Source organism: Habropoda laboriosa, unplaced genomic scaffold, assembly GCF_001263275.1.
Source record: "Habropoda laboriosa isolate 0110345459 unplaced genomic scaffold, ASM126327v1 scaffold225, whole genome shotgun sequence".
NCBI classification, from domain to species: Eukaryota; Metazoa; Arthropoda; class Insecta; order Hymenoptera; family Apidae; genus Habropoda; species Habropoda laboriosa.
In genome coordinates, this window is record NW_017100368.1 from 299,454 (window position 1) to 323,306 (window position 23,853).

Consider the following 23,853-nt stretch of genomic DNA (forward strand, 5'->3'; position numbering starts at 1 on the left):
CTAGACATGTACATAAATTGCTTTAGAAACTTCAATTAGATTCATAATCGGCTAGACACGCGGCAAAAAGAAGCGCGAGTAAATTTCCGCGGTGACGATTACACACTGTTAGCTCTTTTCCCCCCATCGCTCGCCATCAGATAGTCGTCGTTGACTCCTATGAACTGTATGAAGAGACATAATTCAGAGGCTCGATTTTTCATCGAGAACATCCACACCACGTCGTACGCGAAACGTGTGGCGTTGTGTATAGACGTAAGTAAGCAAGAACACCGTTGGACGAGACTTTTTCTCTGTTTGGCTCGCGTTTTCATCAGGCCTTGCCTCGAAACTGGAAAACTACTAAACGACGGATGAAAACACGTCGTTCCTTCCTTTTCACGGCGACACGGTCACTGAATACAAATGTTCCAACGAGCTACGTGCCTTCTTTGATCCTCCTTCCCTTACGACCGTATACCCGACGCTGCAACAATAGCGCCGGATGACCAGCCTTTGTTATTCTTGAATTAATATAGCGCTACACTGACCTCGTATTCCCAATTCTGATATTACAGGAGCAAGTTTGCTCGCTGAGTGATTAATGTCTGCAAATTCATTATTAATACCCATTCTGTGCTCTGCGTATCTAGATTATCAACCCTTCATCTCTGTTTCCCTTTCGCGATATTAATTCTCTATTTCTGCCTCTATCCTCGGCCAAGAATTCTCTAGTTTCACTTTTTCCAGACATTCATTCCTCGTCCTTCCCTTTGTTCCCCTCCGACTCTCTGCTAATTCGTAATTAACCTAAATTGCAAAATTGCACTACTTCACTTCGAACTCCGCGAAACTTCTCCCGAACAGATTTCTCTGAATTTTTCCCGGGAGAAGGAATTCCAACGAAATTATTGTAAAATAAGTGAAGAATTGAAAACTGACACAGTGCCGCCCTAACTGATCAATATTCATGGCAACAGAACCGTGTACACCACGCTGCGACGAGTGTCAAGGAACCATTGTTGTTCGAATATGTTAATTAGCGCTTTTAACGAAATTCTTGCAACAGTTCAGCGGCGTCGCACCATTTCAGGCACTTCGTTAGACGCTGCAACTTTTCTCGGAGCGACTCTTTTTCACGGCTCTCGCCAGAAGTCGGACTTTAACCACGCCGAGGGCAAAGAAACGCGCCAACGTCATTTGCACCTGACGCACAGGGTGTCCTTGGATTAACGAGTGCACAGGACCCCGTGTCCTTCGTTCTTTCGGCGATTTTTACATTGCGATTTATGGTTTTGGAATACGATTTATCGTTGGGAAATGTTTGTCGCTTGTAGCAATCAGGCCAACACGTGGCCGTCACGAAGGATTTTTCGTGTCGCGGCTGTTCGGCGAGGAAGTGATTCATCGGTGTCTTCCTTTTTTTCTTCTGTTCGCAACGAGTCGAGAGTAATGAATCGCTGCATAAACATGATTTTTGACTTAAGTGATTTTTTTACGAGGAATGAAAAATTCACAGTACCTTCGATTTAATTGAATCGTCGAGGATAAACAATATTTGTCATGTTGTCACGTCGAACAGACATTTGTTCAACTCTCTTTTTCTTCTGTTACGTAAGTTTGAAATTCTTGAGACACTCTGTGCATACGCACGTTCATCTTTTCGTTCATTTTTTCTTTCTACTTTGCGTCACGGTGTACGAACAATGAATCCGCCATTCTTTTTACGTTTTGTACTCTTGTAGCTGCTCTTTGAAGAGATACGTTTACAAAAACCACATATGCGTGAAATTTATTCTAATTTCCACTCGAAAATCGTGCTTTTGAATATCCGCAGTGTAATCTTATCCATATCTTCGAATATCACCATAACTACATTATCGTGAATTTAAATTCTCTCTTTTAGCTATTATTCTTTGCAACCTTTCACGGCTACTTTTGCTGTTTTCTATTACACCAAAGTCTTCATCCCATTAAATAAATAAAACGAAAGTGAAAATACTCAATTTTCCGCAATCGCAATGAAGAATGCTCGTTCTCGACCAATCCTCAAAATGATCGTTCCCGCTCTTCTCGAGTAACAGGCGATCGACGAATGAAACTTCGAATAGTCGAACATCACGCGTGATTCGCATAACTTCGAATACAAATTCGAATATTCCAACAGTAGTTGAACTATCCGAAGTTGAAATCGATACTTTTCACACTTATGAATACCACTATAACCACATTACCATTCATTCTCATTGTTCTCTTTAAATTATTGCACTTTACAATCTTCCACGACTACGTTTGCTTTTCTCTATCGCACTAAAGTCTTCGTCCTATTAACCAAAATAACATAAATTGAAGAATAAACTTCCTCGATTCTCGATCGATTCCTCGAAAATCATTATTCACACCTTACTCGTCATTCCTCCTCACAATCTTCCTTCGTCGTTCGATCGACACCTTCGTCGTCCCGATTCGTACCCTTGCCGCATAATCGCCACCACCATCGAAACACCAGTTGGATCGATTACGCACCCTGACCCACCCCAACGCTCCAGCTTCGTCGCAATCCGTCTCCAAGTTCAGCGTCAATTTATTTATAAGCACCCATAACCCGATCCCACAGCCGCACCCTTCGATAAACAAACATCCCCCTACCCTTCAGGTTATGCAAAAGGGAGGACAAAAGGAGGGGCGGGACGACGAGAGGAGGAGAAACAGAGGGGGGGATTATCCACCTGAGATAAACAGGACGCCTGAGCCGCCCTATTAATCCGTTGACCAACATAAATCATCCGTTCCGTTTCGTTCGATCGATCGATCGTTCGTACCGCCACGCGAAGTGGAGCGTCTCGCCTCGAGCGCCGCGACGACCGAGCATTCAGCGAGAAGGAGGAGGAGGACGTGGGGAGGGCGAGGAGGAGGATCGTGACGACGAGGAGGGAAGGTCAGAGCTCAAGCCAACGTGTCCACTACGCGTTTATATAGAAGAGGGCACCGTTTATTCATCACCCATTAGACCGGGACATTTCGTTTTCGACTGACACGCGGGAACGAATTTCTGACACTCTGGCCGGATTTCACGATACCCGATCGTTCGATATTAACACCGTGGAGATATACAGGCAATCGGTGAGTGAATTTGAACCGTTCTATTTACAACGGATTTCGACGATAATTGCGTTAAACAGTGACGAATGGGGAATGTGCTCGTGCTAGGGATTTTCTTCACTTGGTGCGTTTTGTACGTGAGGATCCGCAAGGAAGTTGGTGAGACGGTGAAGAAAGTGTCGAATGGGAAGTTTGAAAGGTGGAGATTTATTTTCGAGTAGTTTTCAGTTCTTTTCACTTTATTAACCTTCGGAAGAGTTGAATTGGAAATTTTGCTTTTGAGGAATTTCTAACGCCTTTGATATACAGAGTGTCGTGTAACTGGTGGTAACGCCGCGAAGGGAGTGAATCTATCTGAAAAAGTAAGTTGAAAGTATAGAATAAAAATTTGTTATACGAAGATTTATTTTCGAGAAAATCGACTTTAAATGTTTGCCTGGTACCTGTGCACTTAACTATATCTCGACTCATGTTTGTACCAATGTCACGATCAGTACTGAGAACACATTTGTCAAGGGTTTCCGTAATTTCAATTTACATTATTGAACGAATTGGTCAGAGACGCATATAAATTTTTGCTCTTTGAATCGGGAATTAGTAGTCCGATGATACGGCATTTCGACGCTTCAATTGCCTGAAAGCGTATACGATTCTTTCGTTTCGCTGCAGAAAATTAACACTATTTTCTGTGTAGACTATTTCCCTACGGAAGATAATGTCACTGCTGTTTAATGTAGAAACACATTACTATCACGTGCTATTACGGGACATTCGAAAAGTGTGAACCGACGTATTACCATTGTTTTAAACCTGTTGGAACCAAATTACAATTATATCACGCCGTTCACGGTATTTCGTGGCCGCTCACGTGATAGCACGTGATTTCACGTGACGCGAAATCATTACTAAATGTACCTTTATCGACATAAACAAAGGTACTTTAAATTCAATTTTCTTGAAAATTAAGAGTTCTATGAAAAAAATTTTATTCTGAGTTTTCGATTCATTTTTTCACGTAGAATCACCGCTTTCCACGCGACACCCTGTATATAGGGTGTTCTGTTTATCTGGAAACGGTGTGATACCTCACGAGGGATGAAAATAATGAAAACAGTGTTCATAAGACAAGTTGGTCTACAAGTTGACATTAGATGGTCTAAATAATGTTTCTGTAGATGCAGTAGTGGGGGAGATAACAAAGTTAAGTTCACTTTTTTGTATGGAACTGTATATTTTTTTATTCGTAACATGGTAGCGCTGTTCAGACGAATTCAACGAAGTGCCGCATTAAGTCATTTCGTAAGTTGTGAAGAATCGGGGAGTCGGATCAGATCAACATGTTCCGGCACGCTGTGCTATTAATTCTCCACGATTTTGCAACTTTCCATAAAATAATTATGGCTTTATGTGACACTTCGAATTCGTTCCAACAAACGCTATGATATTAAGAATAGAAACATATAGGGTTCCATTTGAAAAAATGAACTCGACTTGGATATCTCCTCTACTACTACGTCTACAGAAAAATTATTCATACCGCCTAATGTCCATCTGTATACTAGACAACTTTTGTAAGAGGATTTTTTTGATAACTTCCATCCCTCGAGAGATATTCCACCGTTTCCAGTTAAACGGAACACCGTGTGTGCATTTTTTTGACATTAGAAATTTATTTTTTGAGTAATTTCTACTTCTTCGGCCAAAAGTTTGGAATCACCTCTCACTTTTCATCAATATTACATCTGCTGCTAATTTTTTATAGACTCGAAGTTTATCTCAGTTCTGCTTTTATCAATGGATTCGAATGATAAAACATTCTCAAAGTCGCTGACTTTTTTCTGGAAACTTTTGTGTAAATTGCAATGCTCGGTGATTCCAAACTTTTTGCCGGTAGTGTATGTATATTAGGTTGAGTAAACAGTCCGTTCGCGTTTCTTCACAAGAATATAAAGCTTTGTTATTTTAATATTAGACTTACCTAATCAATGAGATACGTACCATTTTGTCGCATGACCTTTTCTCATCTGTTTGCTAACTTAAAAATTCTTGTGTTTCTTCATTAAAAAATTCAGACCTATGCATTTTGCCTTGGACGTTGCTAGTGGTTTGTATCCCGGCTTAGAGCAATGTTTACTCCGTTTTGTATTATCAAATACAATCCATTTTTCATCACCGGTGATAAGTTATTTTAAAAAAAGGACGATCTTTGTACCGCTTTAGCAATGAATCGCCAAATCGAAATGCGGTCGAGCAAATTCTTTTCCATTAGCTCATGCGGGACCAAAAACGTCGTACTTATTCGTCGTTCCAAGCTTTTTCAAATGCAAGGAAACTAATTTTTGCGAGATATTTCATATGTTTGCAATCTCTCTAGTTCTGTGCCTTGGATTTTGTTCAATACAATTTGCAATTTCATCGTCGTCGATCTCTTTCGGCCTGCCACTTCGTTTTTCTGTTTTCCACATTGAAATCTCCACTATTGAATCGTTTAATCCACTTTTGGATGGTACGTTTGTTAACAGCATCCTCGCCGTACACATCACAAATTTCTTTTCTCATTTCTTCAATATTTTCCTTCTTTCGAATATAAAAGGGCATTAGGTGCCGAAAATGAATACTCTGTTCGCTCATTTTTAAACGCTTATGACTCGAATAATACTGAGAGAGAACTGCCTAATACTGAACGCAAAGCATCTTTAGACTGTACCTAATGAAATACGTTTATCAATTGAAGTCAAAATAAGCAAGAATATTAGATAACATTACCGAGAAGAGCGAGCCGCCGTCTACGCGAACGGATTTTTTACTCAACCTAATATACACTACCGGCCAAAAGTTTGGAATCACCTCCCACTTTTCATCAATATTACATCTGCTGCTAATTTTTTATAGACTCGAAGTTTATCTCAATTCTGCTTTTATCAATGGATTCGAACGATAAAAAATTCTCAAAGTCGCTGACTTTTTTCTGGAAACTTTTGTGTAAATTGCAATGCTCGGTGATTCCAAACTTTTGCCGGTAGTGTATACTGTATATGTATATATATTTTTTTTTTGAACATTGGCTATCGTAAAGGAATATGAGAGCTTACCAGTCTCAATAGATTATTTGATAAGAAAACGCCGTGAAGAAATATTCTGAAATAAACCCCCAAATGTCTACGTTTTTCTGAATCAAACGCTGTGAAAAGTATTTTAAAGAATCTCATGAGCACGGAACATAATTCACAATCTCAGTGGAGATTATTAATTAGGCTGAGACGAAGAAAAGCGTTTTCCAAGTTTGCGTGATAGAAATATAAAAAAGAAGATACAACACAGTTTCATATGATGGGTTTACATTCATAAAAAAGGCATGAATTAGTCACAATCGCGTCAAATTATTCGTACAAGAAAATAACAAGTTAAAGATTTTCAATTGTTTCCTAAAATTAGAATTAAAGTTTCTTCCGAATGAATGAAATGTCCAACTACATTATTCCGAATTTATCATTACAATTTCTCTAAGATATCCCACTTGGAATAATTCGTCCGTGTCTCGTTTAGCTTATCCACGAATCTTCTCTCTTATTTTCTCCATCCTTATCTCCAAATCGCCCGTGACATTCTCGCGACAACTGCGCCAGCCTTGACCTCGTGTAATCGGGATTACTTTAACGTCGAAAACCACCGAGAAACTGTCTCCCGCTCTCCACCATGAGACTCGATTTCCCGTATCGCCAGAAACAGAAGAGTCTCACTTTCAAAATCTCATTTATCCCGTTTTCCTTCGGAAAGAAGCCGCCTCGACTGTACATGGGAACTTAACAGCGAATAGTAATTGCAGCTCACTTTTCGAACGTGAATTACTATACCGCGTGGGAATGTTATTTAAAAGTTCGAGGAACATTTCGATTGGACAAATTGTTACGCCAGCTTGACGGCTGTTCTGTCAGTGTTTTGTTGGCACGTGGCATAGATCAACGAAAAAGCTTGTAATTTCGTGGCTATGTGACATTCCACGGTTGACAACGAATAATTTCGAATCCGCTGGGAATCATTTATTTTAACGAGCGATTGTGCATCACGCTCTATTTCTCATGCTGGTACAGCGAGTTCGCTTTTCCCTCGATACTGCGTTTTGATCTCACTTGCTGTGGAATATTTTTTTGTTTGTTTTTGAAATTACGCGAAAGAGTTGAATAATTATAGCGATTGTAATTGAATCAAATTTTTCGTTTTTGAGATTTCGTGAAAGAGTTGAATAATTATAGCGATTGTAATTGAATCGAGTTTTCTTTTGAGATTTCGTGAGAGTTGAAAAATTGTAGTGATCGTAATTGAATCGAATTTTCTTTTGAGATTTCGTGAAAGAGTTGAAAACTTACAGTGATTGTAATTGAATCGAGTTTTCTTTTGGGATTTCGTGAAAGAGTTGAAAACTTACAGTAATTGTAATTGAATCGAGTTTTCTTTTGAGATTTCGTGAAAGAGTTGGAAAATTGTAGTGATCGTAATTGAATCGAATTTATTTAGTATATTTTGTGATGCTGCAGAGACACTTCACGAAGATATTTTCCAATCCTCGCGAAGGAAGAGTTGAATAATTACAGCGATCGTAACTGAATCGAGTTTTCTTTTGAGATTTCGTGAAAGAGTTGAAAACTTACAGTAATTGTAATTGAATCGAGTTTTCTTTTGAGATTTCGTGAAAGAGTTGGAAAATTGTAGTGATCGTAATTGAATCGAATTTATTTAGTATATTTTGTGATGCTGCAGAGACACTTCACGAAGATATTTTCCAATCCTCGCGAAGGAAGAGTTGAATAATTACAGCGATCGTAACTGAATCGAGTTTTCTTTTGAGATTTCGTGAAAGAGTTGAAAACTTACAGTGATTGTAATTGAATCGAGTTTTCTTTTGAGATTTCGTGAAAGAGTTGAAAACTTACAGTGATTGTAATTGAATCGAGTTTTCTTTTGAGATTTCGTGAGAGTTGAAAAATTGTAGTGATCGTAATTGAATCGAATTTATTTAGCATATTTTGTAATGCTGCAGAGATACTTAATGAAGAAGAGATTGTAGATATTTGGAAAAATTAGTGAATTAGATATTTTGTAACGGCTGCTCCCAGTGAAAAGTTGGGAAAAGTAAAAGGAAATGGTATCAAAAGCAAGATCCGATTTTTGTAATGCTACAAAGACGTTTAATGACGAAAAGGAAGATTCAGTAATCTCTATCATAATTATAAAATTGACAGAAGCAACAAGAAGAAAAGTACTACACGTGTCAACGTACGAAATCTGTTGAATTGAGAAGATATTGTGGTTACTGCTAAACCATCCTAGCCTTCGATCTACTATTGCATAAGAATTAATAAACTTACAACAACACTGCAATGTGCCGAGATACAAAGTTCAATTACGTTGAATTAGAATCAAATTAAGTGCGACTATACTGCAGAAAATATGATAAACCATTTATTGATCTGTATAGGGAAGTAGAATATTGTGCATAAATCTGTCGCAAACCTGATGGCTCGTATCCTAGTTGCAATTTGCACGTCAGATGACCAGTTGTGATTCACACTGTGTCAAGATAGAAATCAACGAGTTGACTTTGGAATATTTGCAAACTGAGATATAAGAAATGTATGCAGAATGGTATTATCATACTTATGAAGAACAAACTAGAAGATCGGAGGAAATTCAGGATTACTATTAGAAAATGATCTGAATCTAAAATCGCTAAGAAACTTCCAGAAAGTCACTTGACTTTGAATTGCTCACAAAAGTATGTAAAAAGTGTCATAAAATTTCAGAGACTGAAAAAATGTTATTATACAATTGAAAACAAACCGTTCTATCCCCTAATATATTAATCATACAAGCTCAATTTGAAAATCGTCTGAAAATAACAGAGTAAAAAGTTTTGTGAATCTAAAATTGCCAGAGAACTTAAAAATTTTCAAAATATTAAAGATTCAGATCTCAGAGTCTCAAAACATGCTACAATTGGAAACAATCCATTCTATCCCTCGGTGTATTATCACACAAGATTTAAAGATTGCCTGGAAACAACACTGAAAAATCTTTTGAATCTAAAATAGCGAGAGAACTTAAAAAATTTTTTAATTTCAGACTCCAAAGATACTACAATAGGAAACAATCCATTCTATCCCTCGGTGTATTATCAAACAAGATTTAAAGATTGCCTGGAAACAACACTGAAAAATCTTTTGAATCTAAAATAGCGAGAGAACTTAAAAAATCTTTTAATTTCAGAAACTCAAAAGATACTACAATAGGAAACAATCCATTCTATCCCTCGGTGTATTATCAAACAAGGTTTAAAGATTGCCTGGAAACAACACTGAACAACACTGAAAAATCTTTTGAATTTAAAGTAGCGAGAGAACTTAAAAAATTTTTTAATTTCAGAAACTCAAAAGATACTACAATAGGAAACAATCCATTCTATCCCTCGGTGTATTATCAAACAAGATTTAAAGATTGCCTGGAAACAACGCTGAACAACACTAAAAAATTTTCTGAATCAAAGAATTGCCAGAGAATTTTCAAATTTGTAAAATTTCAGAGATTCAAAAAATGCTACGATTGGAAACAAGCTACGTAGGTAGCCTATTACCACAGAATATTTAAAAATCAGCTGGAAACAATACATCAACGTGTCGATTAACGGAAAAAAATGTCGATTAACGGTAGGAAAAAATTTGCCTAAAATTTTTTCCAATTTCCCTTCCATTCATCTACGTCTTCTAGATATCCCCCTCGTTCAGCTAATCTGATTTCCCCACCAAGTGAATTCCAAGCCGCAACACGATTTTCCCCACTACGTCTCTGAGCGATCTATCAACCACGTTCAGTTGTCGCGGAAAAAAGGATCACGCGGTTAAGGCAGATCCACGCTCTCGGCGAACAAATCTATCGATATCATGAACGAGCCACGCTACGCCAGAGCAGCACTAGTACACGGAAAACCATCGCGTTTTGCCTTTTCGACCCTGAAGGCGATGCTGTCGCGCGTATAAGAACAGGCCCCTGGGTCCGGGCCCGGCGCATTTTCGTCCGTTTTTCGATCGGACGCACGTCGTCGTCTCTATTCGATCATCGCGTCATCGTACGGTACGCTCAGAGCAAAGAATTTTTATGCACCTTCCTTCATTTGTGACTCACAAGTTATTTAACTTTCAAATGATCATATTTAAACGACTTTTAACTGGTGAATAATTAATCGAACTCGTTCATATATCATTGGTTTGCCATACATTCTGTGAAAAGGACGATTGGAAGGGGAACACTTGTTGGATATAATCATGGCGCTGGTACAACGTGAGTAAAGGATATTCGTGTGTTTTTGTGAGAGTTTTTGTTACTTCGATCGGTGTAAAAGATGTGTAATTGAGCGTGCAATTCTTAGGTCAAGCGAACTCTTGGAATAATAAGTTAAGAAGAATTGTACAAACAGGAAACACTTAGAAATATTCAACTCTAGAGTGGTTCGAACAACTCGGTACTTTTCAACACTTGAACGATTCAAGTAACTCTGTTGCAACATTCGAGTAATTCAAATAGCTCGCAAATTTTCAACTCCTGAGTGGTCAATCTTCGAACGATTAGAAATTAATACAATTTTGACGAATTTCTCTATAGAAGTGGCTCGAAACACGAACGATCGTTTCTACGATAAGTAACGAAAATGTAACAAACCGTCGAGCGGGCATTTAAACTCGTTCCCCGTTAATGTCATTCAAGAAAATGAAAGTTTCACTTGATACACCGCTATAAATAGCAACTCGGCGATTCCACGATCGTCACACCGAATTTTAACATTGGCATTAACATTAAGTTGACATTTAAATCCCCTTTAGCGTGGCTCTGGTAGTCCAAAGTAAACACGACATTGGTCAAGATAAGCCGTTACTCGAAAGGTTAGCTTATTATAAAGCTTTCGTCCCTGTAAACAAACTTTTCTACTCGAAATCGCTATTGAAACGTTCTTTCGAAAATTTCTCGAGCATCGATCAGAGGTCGTTAATGAATTCCATCGTTTCCCGGAAAACGTACATTCTTCTCGAATGCAGAGCACACGAGGAAAATTGGTTTTTCCAACAGCACCCGAAGCATCGAAATTTGTTTTCTCGTTAGAACTAACGGCTGGCCTTGCTGCTCGTGCGAATTACATCGGCAAACAGAAAAAAGGATCGCACGCGTGTCTTGTTCCTCGCTTGCGAAGGAGATCGTGGCGACAGTGCACAGACAGTTACACGTCGCTAGGATACACGCTCGTTCGTTCCGCGGAAGAGAAAAAAAGAACGCGGAATATGCAAATTGCACGCGCTCGTTCTCGATAGGCGTTTTTTCTTCGCGGCGCGTTAATTGGAAATTGAAATGCACCATTTGAAATTATAATCGACTGCCGTGACGCGAGTACGACCGCGGGAATTACATTAAAACTGCATCAAAATACGAGTAAAAAAGGAAAGTGGGGAAGATAATTGTGTGGTAACGTGTAATCTCGATTCGATTGAAAATTACACGGATTTTACATAACTTCGTTCGGCTAAATTGCTCCCGTTTATGACGAAAGCATTGCAAACACGTTTCACAACTATTCACCACCGTTCACGTTTACAATTCTGCCAAAGTAAATTCGACGAAAAAACCGCCACTTGTTTGTCGCTCGCCTTTTCGAGTAACTCCGATTTCGATGTTTTTCTTCGGTGCGAAGCTCCGAGGTTCGAGGAATCATTTCGTAGAACGACACGATACCACCAGGTCCACCTTCTTTGTCTTCATTGCACGTGTCCGATTCGAGGTGTTTTGTGAATGTGCCAGCGGTTTCTCCGCGACCATGGCACGCTTGCTACGTAAGCGACGCGTGCACGATTACGTTCGAGTGACACAATGCCGACTGCCAACATTTTCCTGGGATCAAATAGTTACGTTTTCGTGAAGTTTTCTGTCGAAGAACTGAAACGGTCGGCTGTAAATGTCGTTTGATTCGTAATGCTAGGCTTGCTTATACATACGTATCTGTAGCTTTTGCGGTATTACGTTCTTCGACAGATTATCCGTGGAGATTGAAACGGTGGTCTTAAGGAAGTTTAGAACGGTTGTTCATATTTTTAGGTTCATTTCGAGAAAGTTTGAGAGGCACTTCTTACAAGGGATGAGATATGTTAGATTCTAAGTATAGTCCAGAATGTTTGGAATATTTTACGAAGTTTGACAGGACCTCGAATGCAAGGAAGGAACAAGAGAATTTAGTGTCGTTTTATATACACTACCGGCCGAAAGTTTGGAATCACCTGCCAATTTATATTAATATTGAATCTACTACTAATTCTTTATTGATTTGAAATTGATGTTGTGGAGGTCAATAGCACTTTATCTCATTTCAATTTTCTGCAGGCAATTTTTGTGCAATTTGCAATGCACAGTGATTCGAAACATTTGACCGGTACTGTATAAGGTGTCGCAGGTACAAGAGTGTCGAGTAGGAGATTTCAGTATTTCCTTTCAGCTTTGTGAAAAATTGTTTTAGATCGAGGTTGAAGTATATTTAAGCATGTACAACTTTTGCAAACCAGAGTGTTTTTAGCTGCATTTTTCTTCAAGAGATGACATAATAAATAATGTAAGGAGAAGGTGAAGAGAAGATTTTTGACACGTTCTTTGCGTTTTGTGACATAGATGTAGTTGTTAGATTTTTAAATAAAAAATGTTTCAAACGATATCATTTATTAAACTATATTTCACCAAAGTTTCATTAGTTTATTAAAATATTATTCAAAAAGCAAAAGGTAGCGCAGACAGTAAACCTGATTAACAAAAATTATTCAACTCCTGCAAAAAAAAATTGTTTGCAAAATTCAAGAAAATTCCTGATATTTCGCGGGACCTGGAAATTTTAACAATTTTCTTAGACACGAATTAAGTCGTTGAATAAAGAAGAGGATAAGAGAAAAAAAAAGGCGCGGTCATTCAATGGATAAAAATTGTCAATATCATCGATGATGCTAATTTCGATTATTCTTCTCTCCTCGAGGCGGCTCAAAATGGACTGTAAACAATAAGCGAAGACGGTAAAATGTTAATTCGGTTCTCCGAAAGGAAAGTCGATTGTGAGTCACGTGACATACCACACGTGTGTGTGTTACCACTGTGAAATTGTTTTCTGGGGAGAGGCGAGCATTGCTCGCGCAAGGCCGCCGGAATAATGGTTTATCGAACGATTATGGATACACTTTTATAGAAATGACAAAAACCGGTGAAAGGTTTTCATGAAAATGATGTAATTCGTTATTTATCAGTTTACGTGAAATCGAACCTTGACCGATATTTTAACGCAATCGTTATCCGTAAATGATTAAAGCTCGTTTCGTCACGTTCGTTTCTTAATTATCTTCCTGAAACACTTTCTTCTCTCTCTATAACGAATTGCCATTTTCACGGTGACAACGTTCTCTGACAGACATTTCACGTTGTTCTCCTCTTCGTCGTCTTGAAAATCAGGTTCTTATCTTATCTAAAGATCCAATCAAAGTCAACGTAACGAACCTGTCTCTCCCTTCCCCCTCCTTTTGTTCCACCTTGTCGCTTTCCTCCGTCTTCCCTTGTCATCCTTCTCCATCCTTCGCTCCTTTTTCTTTCTCTTCTATCCATTGTGACCGTATCCTCTGTTTCACCTTCATCTTTATTCTCCCTCGCACGGTCCTAATGAAAAAAAAAAAAGAACTGGCTCATTTCCGAAATTAGGATCACCTTTATCGCGAGGTGTAGTTAACGTCTGGAAAAGGGCAGGTCGCCAGAAGAGATTCCGTTTTGCTACCGGACACTGTGTAAATGTCCCATTTTATTTGCATTACGGGAATACTAAATATCCCAGGATTTTTTTCTTTGAAATTAAGAAAATTATCGAGGTAAACGTGGTTTGAAATTTTCTTTATATTTCTACAATTCGACACGAGGTTCGCCGAAGTAACTTCAATTCGAGACACCACTTTCACAATTAACCCGTTCTCCGGTTTAATCCAAGATAGGTAACTTACACAACTTCACGGAATCTTGATCCAACTTAATTATCCAATTATCAGATTCACACTCTTAATTTTCTTCTCGTCTTGCTGTGCCCTGTTTCTTCCACGTTCCTTTCCTTTTTCCTTTCCATTGTTAATTTTTCCAATTTTCTGCCGCGAGTGTATCTCGCCAGCAGAATAATTGAATGAAATATGTACACGAAGTTCACGTGTATTCCTCGGGAAATTTTTCCACGTGTCTTTCGAAGATCTGCTTGTTCGCTAAAATTTTTCAAAATGGAAGAAAATAAAGGTCCAACGCCCGATGCTTTTCCCCTGCCAAAATTGGAAAAATGCCACTGAAACAGAAAATGAGATTTGCGAAATTTCGAAATTTCCATCTGAAAGAAAAAGAAATGAAGATTTTGACAAAATGGAATTTTCAAATTTCTGGGAAGATTGCTAAAGGTTGTATAGCGAAATTTACTTATTTACCTAAAAATTGGCATGAATTGTCCAGACAATCGAATATTTAGAAAATCATCACAGCGGTATATCTTTCTTGAGGCACGAAAAGAAAAATGGCGCCGTTTGGCGTGGAACCAGAGACGCAGCGGTCGACGACCTCTCGAAATCCAGAACTGGTGTGTTCTAGCGATCGTTAGCGAGCTCCTGTAAACACGGGGAATGGAATTATCGCCGACGACGGAAACGTTTTCTCGGATTGCTCGAGGATCGTCGTAGCAAAACGAAAGTTAGAATTCTCTACGATAGAATGATCGTCGTTGGACGATTCCACGAGAAAATTGCCTCGCTTTGCTTTACGTGGACTGCGAGAGGAAGCTGTGAAAGTTCGTTATCTTGATTGTGGAAATTATTGCCGGGCTTGGAACTCGATTTTGTTCATTTTAACCCCTTGTTTTGTGAAATTATTACCATGGGATGTTGGCTCGTTAATGTATCAGTGATAGTAACTGACATTGCTGATTTATGAAGTGTGCTTTTTAGAAAGTGAAGTAGATCTTGGAGGAAATTGCAGGAAATGTCACAAATTCGTTACGAAGCGGCTTTTTCACTCTAAAAATCATGGATTAAAATTGCGAAAAGGGAGTTTAATGAACTTTAGGACACTAACACGAAGGATACAGTTCCTCGAGGAATTTATTATTAATATACACGTTTCTTTGTATATTGCCATTTTAAAAATATAATTAACACTAGAACTACCGACCGGGTCAAAATGACCCATTATCATCTTTCGAGAAAACGTGAATGTTCAATACTGGTAAGTGTTATCATTTGTAACTTTCGAATTGATATGAATCGAATTTTCCAATTATGGTTTACTTACGTAAAAATTCACTTTTGTGAAGTCGGTAATGTGTCGTTCTGACTCGGCTGGTAATTCTGGTGTTAAATTCAACAAATGTTATTCTTATTAATTTATCTTGAACTTAAAGTAAAAACAATTTTCACAATGTTTGAAAATGTTGAAAAAATTGCAAATATCATTTCTGCTACTGGAACACACTGTAGGTATCCCATGCTAACATTAGTATTATAAAAGATTAATATTAGCATTCGAGGATTGATAATTTCAATTTTTTCTCCAACTATTTTTCCAATTTACAAAATCAAATAGTCGACTACGTTTTCAATACGCATGAAAAATTGATTAAAATTATTCTCTATTGTGATTGAATCTACCGTTCGTTAGAAAAATAACTCATATTAAATCTGCTGGAAGAATCACAATCGTGGATGTGAAAAATCTCGAGGACGGAAATTCACGAGATCTGTGAAGTGATGAGAATAACTCAATAAATTATTTACTACTCTTTAGAACAGTATAACTTTTTTAAAATTGGACTTAACGACTTGAGTTTTTTTGAGAAGTTAGGATTAGCATACTAGACGACGCGTGTAAAATTTTTTGAAAGAATTGCCATTTGCGGAAATCGCGAAGAAAATTGTAAAGGTCACATTCGACAACTTTTTTATCTGAGCTGGTAATGAAAATTTAAAAAATACGTTTTGTAGATTTATGCCAATTATACGCATGCTGAAAACTTTATCGAAATCGGATAATGTTACTCTGAGCTACAAATCGTTAAAGATTGTGAAAATCGCACTATTTCACGATGTTCGGCCTATAATTGTAATAAATCTGAAGATTCCTACATCTTTCGATGCCTCTCGCTTGTTTCTCCATCTACCGATTTCGATGAAATTTTCGGCATGTGTATAATTGACATAAATCTTAAATTTTCGTTACAAGCTCAGGTAAAAGAGTTGTAAACAGTGACCTTTACAATTTTCTTCGTGATTCCCACAAATTGCAATATTTTCAAAAAATTTTACACGCGTCATCTAGCATACCAATCCTTCTAACTTCTCGAAAATACTCAAGTCGTTAAGTCCAATTTTTAAAAAGTTATACTGTTCTAAAGAGTGTCCGTAAGTCACTGTATGTGCAGTTGCAACGAAACGGTAGAATTCACAAGAAGTTAGTATGTGCTTGAACAGTGATTGATGGAGAAAGACACAGGTATTTCACGTTCCCTGTTAGAGGTATTCGATCGGTATTAGGATGGACGTTTAGCCAGGAATAATTCATCGAAGGCACACACAGCCTGTTGCGACGTCAGGTTACGCAAAGAGGATCGATCGTACGATCGTAAAATGCAGAACTCGCGCTGGCACCGGTTCAGCCTCTATTTCAATGTTTAAATGGTGCACAGACTTCCCCGCCGCTCGTGAAAGTAGCCGGCTTAGCTCGTTGCACCCTTCTTTCCAGCAGAAGTTCTTGGTCGACTGCCAATTGTAACGGCGGGTCGATGCGCCTAAGTGGAATTGCCCGATTAAATTTTACAACCCCAGAACGCAGCTGCGCGAAGTAACCCTTGCCTTCTTCCACCCTGTCACTCGTAAATCACGATGATTAACATTGACACGGTTGGAGGAAGGAGAGATAAGCGCGAAATCGAGTCTGCTGATTCGCCAAATGTTTTCCGGGGGAAAATTGGACGTTTCAAGATTCATATTGAATTTTTGCATTCTTTGTACAGTATTGCGAATTTTTTGGAGTTCTAAGAATTTCTGGGGAAATCAGAAGACGCTTTAAAGTGGAAAACTTTTTCAAATCTTCACGCGTGAGAGATTATGTGCACATTTTACAATGTGCATTTCTTACTTTCGAATTTGTGCAATAGTACCAATTTTTAGGGTTTTCAAAATTTTTGAAGTACGATCAAAGTGGAAAGTTTTTCTGATTTTGACACATAAGAAATGGCACATTTCACAATTTACATTCTTTACTTTTGAATCTGTACAACATTACGAAATTTTAGAGTTTCTAGAATTTTTAGAGTCCAAAATTCGAGAAATACAAAAATTCAATTCTAACTTAATTACAGTGGACGAACATTCTCTGAAATTTTGACGAACAAGAAATTACACAATTCACATTTCCTACTTTCAAATCTGTGTAACATAGCCAATTGTTAGAATTTTAATAAATTACGTTTGGATAGAATTCATTTTCAGTGATCTAAATACACGAGAAATGGAAAAATTCAATTCTGAGTTAATCGATCGACTTTCTTCACCCTCTAAAGTAGAACACTCTCTGAAATTGTGACACATTTTGAAAGTGACACATTTCGCAATTTACCATTTTAATGAAATAAGAAGGCACAAAATCAAAATTCCTCGATTTTCGATTTTCTCTTTTTCTCTACGTTTTGTGGAGTGTATTCGTCGCAGTGGCCCTAATTCCAGCATCGATCCGTCTCGATATCAATAATCCCCCGAAAGCTACGAGTTCCAAGCGCCTTTCCAATTCCAGGATTGGCCAACGATCGAATGTCGACCAACAGCAACGCTGTCGACGTTGACCCAGGTCAATATCCTCTTGTCTAACCTCGTGATTCCGTGTCCATGCGTCTCTGACTGGTATTTCCCAAACCAGTCACGATCACAAGAGATTTCGAAAGGACCTCGTTCTTGTATCGTCTGAAAAAAAAAAGAAACATAATGACCCTGATCGTGGAAGAAGTTCACCTCGAAACGGCTTACGTCTCCTTTTTCGTGGCTGCTGCATCTCGAGGCCGCCCACGGTGAAAGAATCCGACCTCTGTCCGCTCTTCGTTTCGTCATTTTTTAATTCGTGGAAGATTTAGCCACGTAGAAGATAAGTATTACTTTTCCAAGGTATTCGTTTCAATTATTCTCTAATATTTGAACTTGTCGAATTTGAGTTGAATTGCGAGGAAAATTTAGTCGTGGTAACAGTAACTTTTCCATGATTTTCCTTTCAATTTTTCTCCACTATTTGTAACTCTTTCAAGATTTTCTTGTCAATTCTTCTCGAATATTTGCATTCTCTGGAATTACTTAGAGTCATGAGGAAAATTTAGTTGACAAGTGTAACTTTTCCATGATTTTCCTTTCAATTCTTCTCTAATATTTCTATCTTTCCCAGGATTTTCCTTTCAATTCTTCTCTAATATTTGCATTCTCTGGAATTGCGTGAAATTATGAGGAAAATTCAATCGCAGTAACTACAACTTTTCCAACATTTTCCTTTCAATTCTTCGTTAATATTTGAATTCTCTGAAATTCCGTAGAATTGCGAGGAAAATTCAATCGCACTAACTACAACTTTTCCAACATTTTCCTTTCAATTCTTCGTTAATATTTGAATTCTCTGAAATTCCGTAGAATTGCGAGGAAAATTCAATCGCACTAACTACAATTTTTCCAACATTTTCCTTTCAATTTTTCGTTAATATTTGAATTCTCTGAAATTCCGTAGAATTGCGAGGAAAATTCAATCGCAGTAACTACAACTTTTCCAACATTTTCCTTTCAATTCTTCGTTAATATTTGAATTCTCTGAAATTCCGTAGAATTGCGAGGAAAATTCAATCGCAGTAACTACAACTTTTCCAACATTTTCCTTTCAATTCTTCGTTAATATTTGAATTCTCTGAAACTATATAAAGTTATGGCAATATTAGCGATGTAACCTAGAAAAATTCTGTTAGCTACTAAAGTGCAAATTTGTACTCGGTATTTGTCATACTTTTTACATCATTTCAAACGGAAATATTCTTTCAGCATTCATATATCGGAAGTATAAACTGTTGTCGACGAATTTTAAACGAATTCCAGTTTCCATGACATTTAAATTCGTCCGAGTGTTTGAGATTGAATAGAAAATATTTCGAGGAACGACGTGGAAGTTTGTTCCTGCTCGACACGAAAAGAAGTTCAGTTCCTTTCACGATTTCGTCACGCTGAGTAACCAAATTGAATATTCAAATGGCACCTCCCTTATCGTGAGAAGACTAACTTGACAAGCTTGCCCTTTTGACACTTGAAGGTGTACTTACAACATATTCGTTAATTTTTTCATTTTTTTTTTTACCTGGCCAAGGTTAGCCACTTCAGAATCATTTCTTTCTCCGCTTTGATGAATGTTGAATTTAATATTTAAATTAATCAGATATGAGAATATAAAAATATTCGATTTAATGCGTGAATATTAAAGACGATATTTGACAGTGAGTGTAATGTTGTTGTTTCATTTAATTTCTAGTAATACATAAGTATTTAAATTAATTCAATATAAAACTATAAAAGTATTTAACTCAGTGTATGAAAATTAAAATTGATATTCAATAGTGAGTGAATCTGTTAGCAGAAATAAGTATAATAATGTACATCTATTCCCCGATTTACACGGAAAATCGATTCCTCAGAATACCTCAGAATTGTATGAAAAACCGTGTAAATCGAAAAAAAAGAAAAAAACAGTATACGCATAATTTAGTCAGTCATTTAATTTAACTCGTTTATTCCAACGTAAAATGAAAATGAAATACCGAATGAAAAGCAAAAAATATCAGTCCACTCGTGAAATAACAAAATTGTCGCTCGCCGATGAAAAATCCGCAACAAACTTTGTTACAATATGAATGCTTTCTGGCAGAATTCCCTTTTTCAGGTTTAATGCCAGTGTTAACAAAACGAACGCTACTAAAAAACGACTGTACAAACGTGTGCGCAGCATAAATTTCTGTTTCCAACAGTTTACATCTTTGAAAAACCGTTTTTTTTTTTCGTAAATTGGTGGATAGGTGCGATTGAAATTTGGGAGTAGAGAACGTGATAAGCGAGCAATAAACAGAAAGTTTACTCAAGCGGAGGAATTCTCAGAGCACTTTTCCTTCTCGTTTTTCTACTCACCTGTCAATCGCTAATTGCCGCTCCGATCGCGTCCTTGATCCTTTTTCTCCGTGCTTTCGCCCATCGATCGTCCTTTCCGTGCGCCTCCGTGACACGAAAAAAATACGTGATCCAATTTGTTTCGCTACGTGACCGTATTTTTGTTCTTTTGCTTCGGAAGTAAAACGAAAGAAATTCACACCGTACCATTATTATTATTATTGTTATTCTACAAATTGTTGTATTCCGCGGCTCGCGATTCTTTGCGTTGGTTTATTATATTCAATAGGTACGCGGTAGGAGAGCCTGACGGAAACTGGGGCGAAATATGGGAGCTATTCTGCGCGTAGTACTATTCGACTTTATTAGACAGTTCGGTGACGTTCGGTGCGTGAAGACCACTAGACAAAAATCTGCTGTTTCGACGGAAAAGATTTCTAGATATAGGTTCGGGAAGTACGAGAGTAGGGGTTGGTCTCAGAGGTCAATGTAGGGAGAGGCGGTGAGGTCTAGGTTCAGCGATGAGTAAAGGATGATGTGGAGGTCTAGGTTTCGGGGTGACTAACGTTAGGATGATGCGGATTTGTTTACAGTTAAGGAAAGGAGGCAGGATGACTAAAAACTAATGAAAGATAGGAGAGAGGTATACGACAAAATCTCTCTTCCTTCGTTTCAAAAATGAAATTTCTTTACGATTATTGTTATTATTATTATCGTCGTCGTCGTTGCAATGTTCTCAATTGAATTTGTCTGAGAAGCAAAGAAATTCACTTTGCGCTATTACATTATTGCATAATGGAAATCTGAATCTCTCTGCTTGTGTCGCTGAATTCAATTTATCAGAATTTCATCTTCGTCAATTGCTATATGCACGTCTGTCGGCCAGATACAAAGCTATTTTGATATAATTAAACCACTCAGCTAGTCGAAGGATGCCTTGTTTACCGTACTCCACAGGGACATCCTGATGATCGTGGCGGCGGGGTCCTCGAATTCCGCGTCAATGGGTATAACATCGCTCGAAATGTCCCGTCTCGATTTAGCACCCACGTCACCGCACTTATACAAAGAACAGATTCCCCGTTTCAATTTACAATTCATCTTTGTTTACGTACACACGTCCGGATCTTTCATTAATTCTCATCCGACATTCGGTTTCACCTCGAGACGTATAAAAAGCATCTAGAAACTTCCTTCAGACTGTCGTGCAATTCTTCTTCCTCGTTCTTAAGTAGAACTGTGTCTAGGATAAACGAACAGGATTTATCTCGTGCAGAATTTCCATTAGATTTCAATCAATGGAAGTATCTTCGTTTTTCTTTTTTTTTTTAATAGCTTTGTCGAATTTCCGCCCATTTTCGCTAATCGTCCGTTTTACCTAATTCTGTTTTCGAAGCTGAGAACTTTTAGTTGGTGAGTTGGAACGGTAAACGACGCGAATTCGATACGTTCTTTTGCCATTTACTTCCCTTCTGAAACTTAGAGGTAGAAAACGCTGAAAATCCGTAGTATTCAAATGACAAACGATGCAAGTGACATAATTACTTTGGAACATTGATTTGCCAATTTTTCAACTTTTCTAATAATAGAAAGAAATTTTCTTTGTGTACGAAAAAATGATTCAGCTCCTTCTTTCTATTGCTCCACATATTCTCGTTTCTTTTCTTTGTGTTGCAAGCTGTTGCGGTTAGGTTAGAGAACTGCCTTAGGCTATGCCTTGCTTCTTGCAGTAGTATGGTAATCAGTATTCTGCAACAAAAACGTAATAATGGTAACACTGGATATTTAAATACGCAATTCACTGGTTTCTTCATAAATTCCATATTATCGAGCTTGAACTCCTTATTTTGAAGTATAGCAAATGTGATCGAAAGTGATGCATAGTGATTTATATTTTTATACCGACAAGTCGACATAGTCGAAAAACTGAAATTTTGAAGGAGAAAGAAGATGAATTAAAAAGAAGTAATTTTATTGCTCGTTAATGACTTGTAAGAAGTATAAAATTTGCTTAACATGTACAGGGTGTCCCAGATTTAAGACACCAAACTTTGTCAATATATTCTATAAGTCTAAGAAAGAAAAACATATTAGATGAACATAGGTTGTTAAATGCTTTATTAAAAAGTTATAAACAAAAACACGGAATTCGAAAGGAACAATTAAGCGATATTTACATGTAAATAGTTTTATATGAGCTGTGTGTAGTCATTAAATTTTGTTTCTTTTTAGTATTTATATTGCATTCACAACTTGCTCTGTTGAGCCAACCAGCAAATTTGATAATGTGAAAGCATGCTTGGAGGGTCTCGTGAAGAGGGTGTACGCGTCGTCCTGCCGATCCCTGTCCTCCCCTACGCGAACAGGCCCAGGGAAAGGCCCAAAGGGGCGGAGTCACCCCCACCGAGCGCGCTGGGCCTGGCTTCAAGATGCTCGCTTCACCGTCTCCGGGACGGATTTTCTCACACCAATTTTACTGTTTTTCTCGAATTTCGCGGTCACCTGGATCACTTTTTTCACTTACACGTTGTCAATTGTAAGAGAATTCGAGGGCGCCGTCGAGACGGACATTCGGGCGGATGTTTATAGTAATAGGAGTAGGGATATCGGGCCCGAAGACTACATACGACGCCACGAGCATTGTCAACCAACCCTCGAGGCCCTTGGCGACGCACATTTGGCAACGGCGGGAAAAAGGGGCTTTCCTAGTCGGAAAGCCAGTCTTGGTTACAGAGTCGCACGGTGACGATCTAAGCAAGTTAACCCACGCAATATTCAATAAATCGATTTCTATAAAATACGCGTCAATTTCTCAATTCTCCTTACACGGTCGTCCCGAAATACGCTCACAATAGTTGCACGTCACGATAATGTTACCTCATTTCCTGTCGCCCTGCGGTCGACTGTGCTCCTCTGTCCGCGTTACGTAAATCTTCGCCGCTCTGTATATGTAGTACGCGTGTTGTTTCTCTTCTTTTTCTTCTTCTTCCCTTTCTCAACGTGCATTTTGCTCGCTCGACGGTGCACAAAAGGCGCGAAACAATGAAACGCGGAAGGGAAAAAGCGCAGCTTTTCGAAATGTTTGCCCCGTCCATTCTCACAGTCGGCTCTTCTTTATCTCGCCTGTTGTCTACAGCATGCCTCTTAAATGGAGGAACTCGCTACGTTGAGGGTGTGCACTGTAAACTGCTCGTTTTAGTCGAATTAGCACCGGGAATGTTTGTCCTCGCGAACAGTTTCAGAAGATGAGTAAGTTGTTCGGCGTTGAAAAAAGGGAAAACAAAAAAAATTGGAGCTGGTTTAAAATTTGTAAAAAAGAGCTGTTTCTTTTGCAATCGGTGAGTAAAACGTAAAGAACAAAAGTAGGTGTAAATTAATCCTCGGGAGGAAACTTTTCAGTGGAAATTCCTGAGGATTTATACAATTCCATCCCGAGAATTGTTAACTAAACACACGGAAAAATTTTGAGTTATTCCTTTCGTAGAAAAATCTTAACAGTTGGTGAATAAAAATTGAGAAA

At 38.1% G+C, this 23,853-nt stretch overlaps 1 protein-coding gene across 2 annotated transcripts in view; it reads left to right on the forward strand.

Moving 5' to 3' along the window:
* Window positions 1-2,761: 2,761 nt before the first annotated feature.
* The window catches only part of LOC108574744 (alpha-tocopherol transfer protein-like), a 32,250-nt gene continuing 11,158 nt past the window's right edge, over window positions 2,762-23,853 (forward strand). Inside the window, exons 1-2 of one of the 2 annotated variants that reach the window (XM_017937377.1) lie at window positions 9,962-10,206; window positions 10,363-10,413. In XM_017937377.1, coding sequence (XP_017792866.1) covers window positions 10,398-10,413 — 16 coding nt within the window. In that variant the 5' untranslated portion in view covers window positions 9,962-10,206; window positions 10,363-10,397. Of the gene's footprint in view, window positions 3,103-9,961; window positions 10,207-10,362; window positions 10,414-23,853 lie in introns of those variants that run through there. The other variant, XM_017937379.1, reaches the window with a different exon arrangement.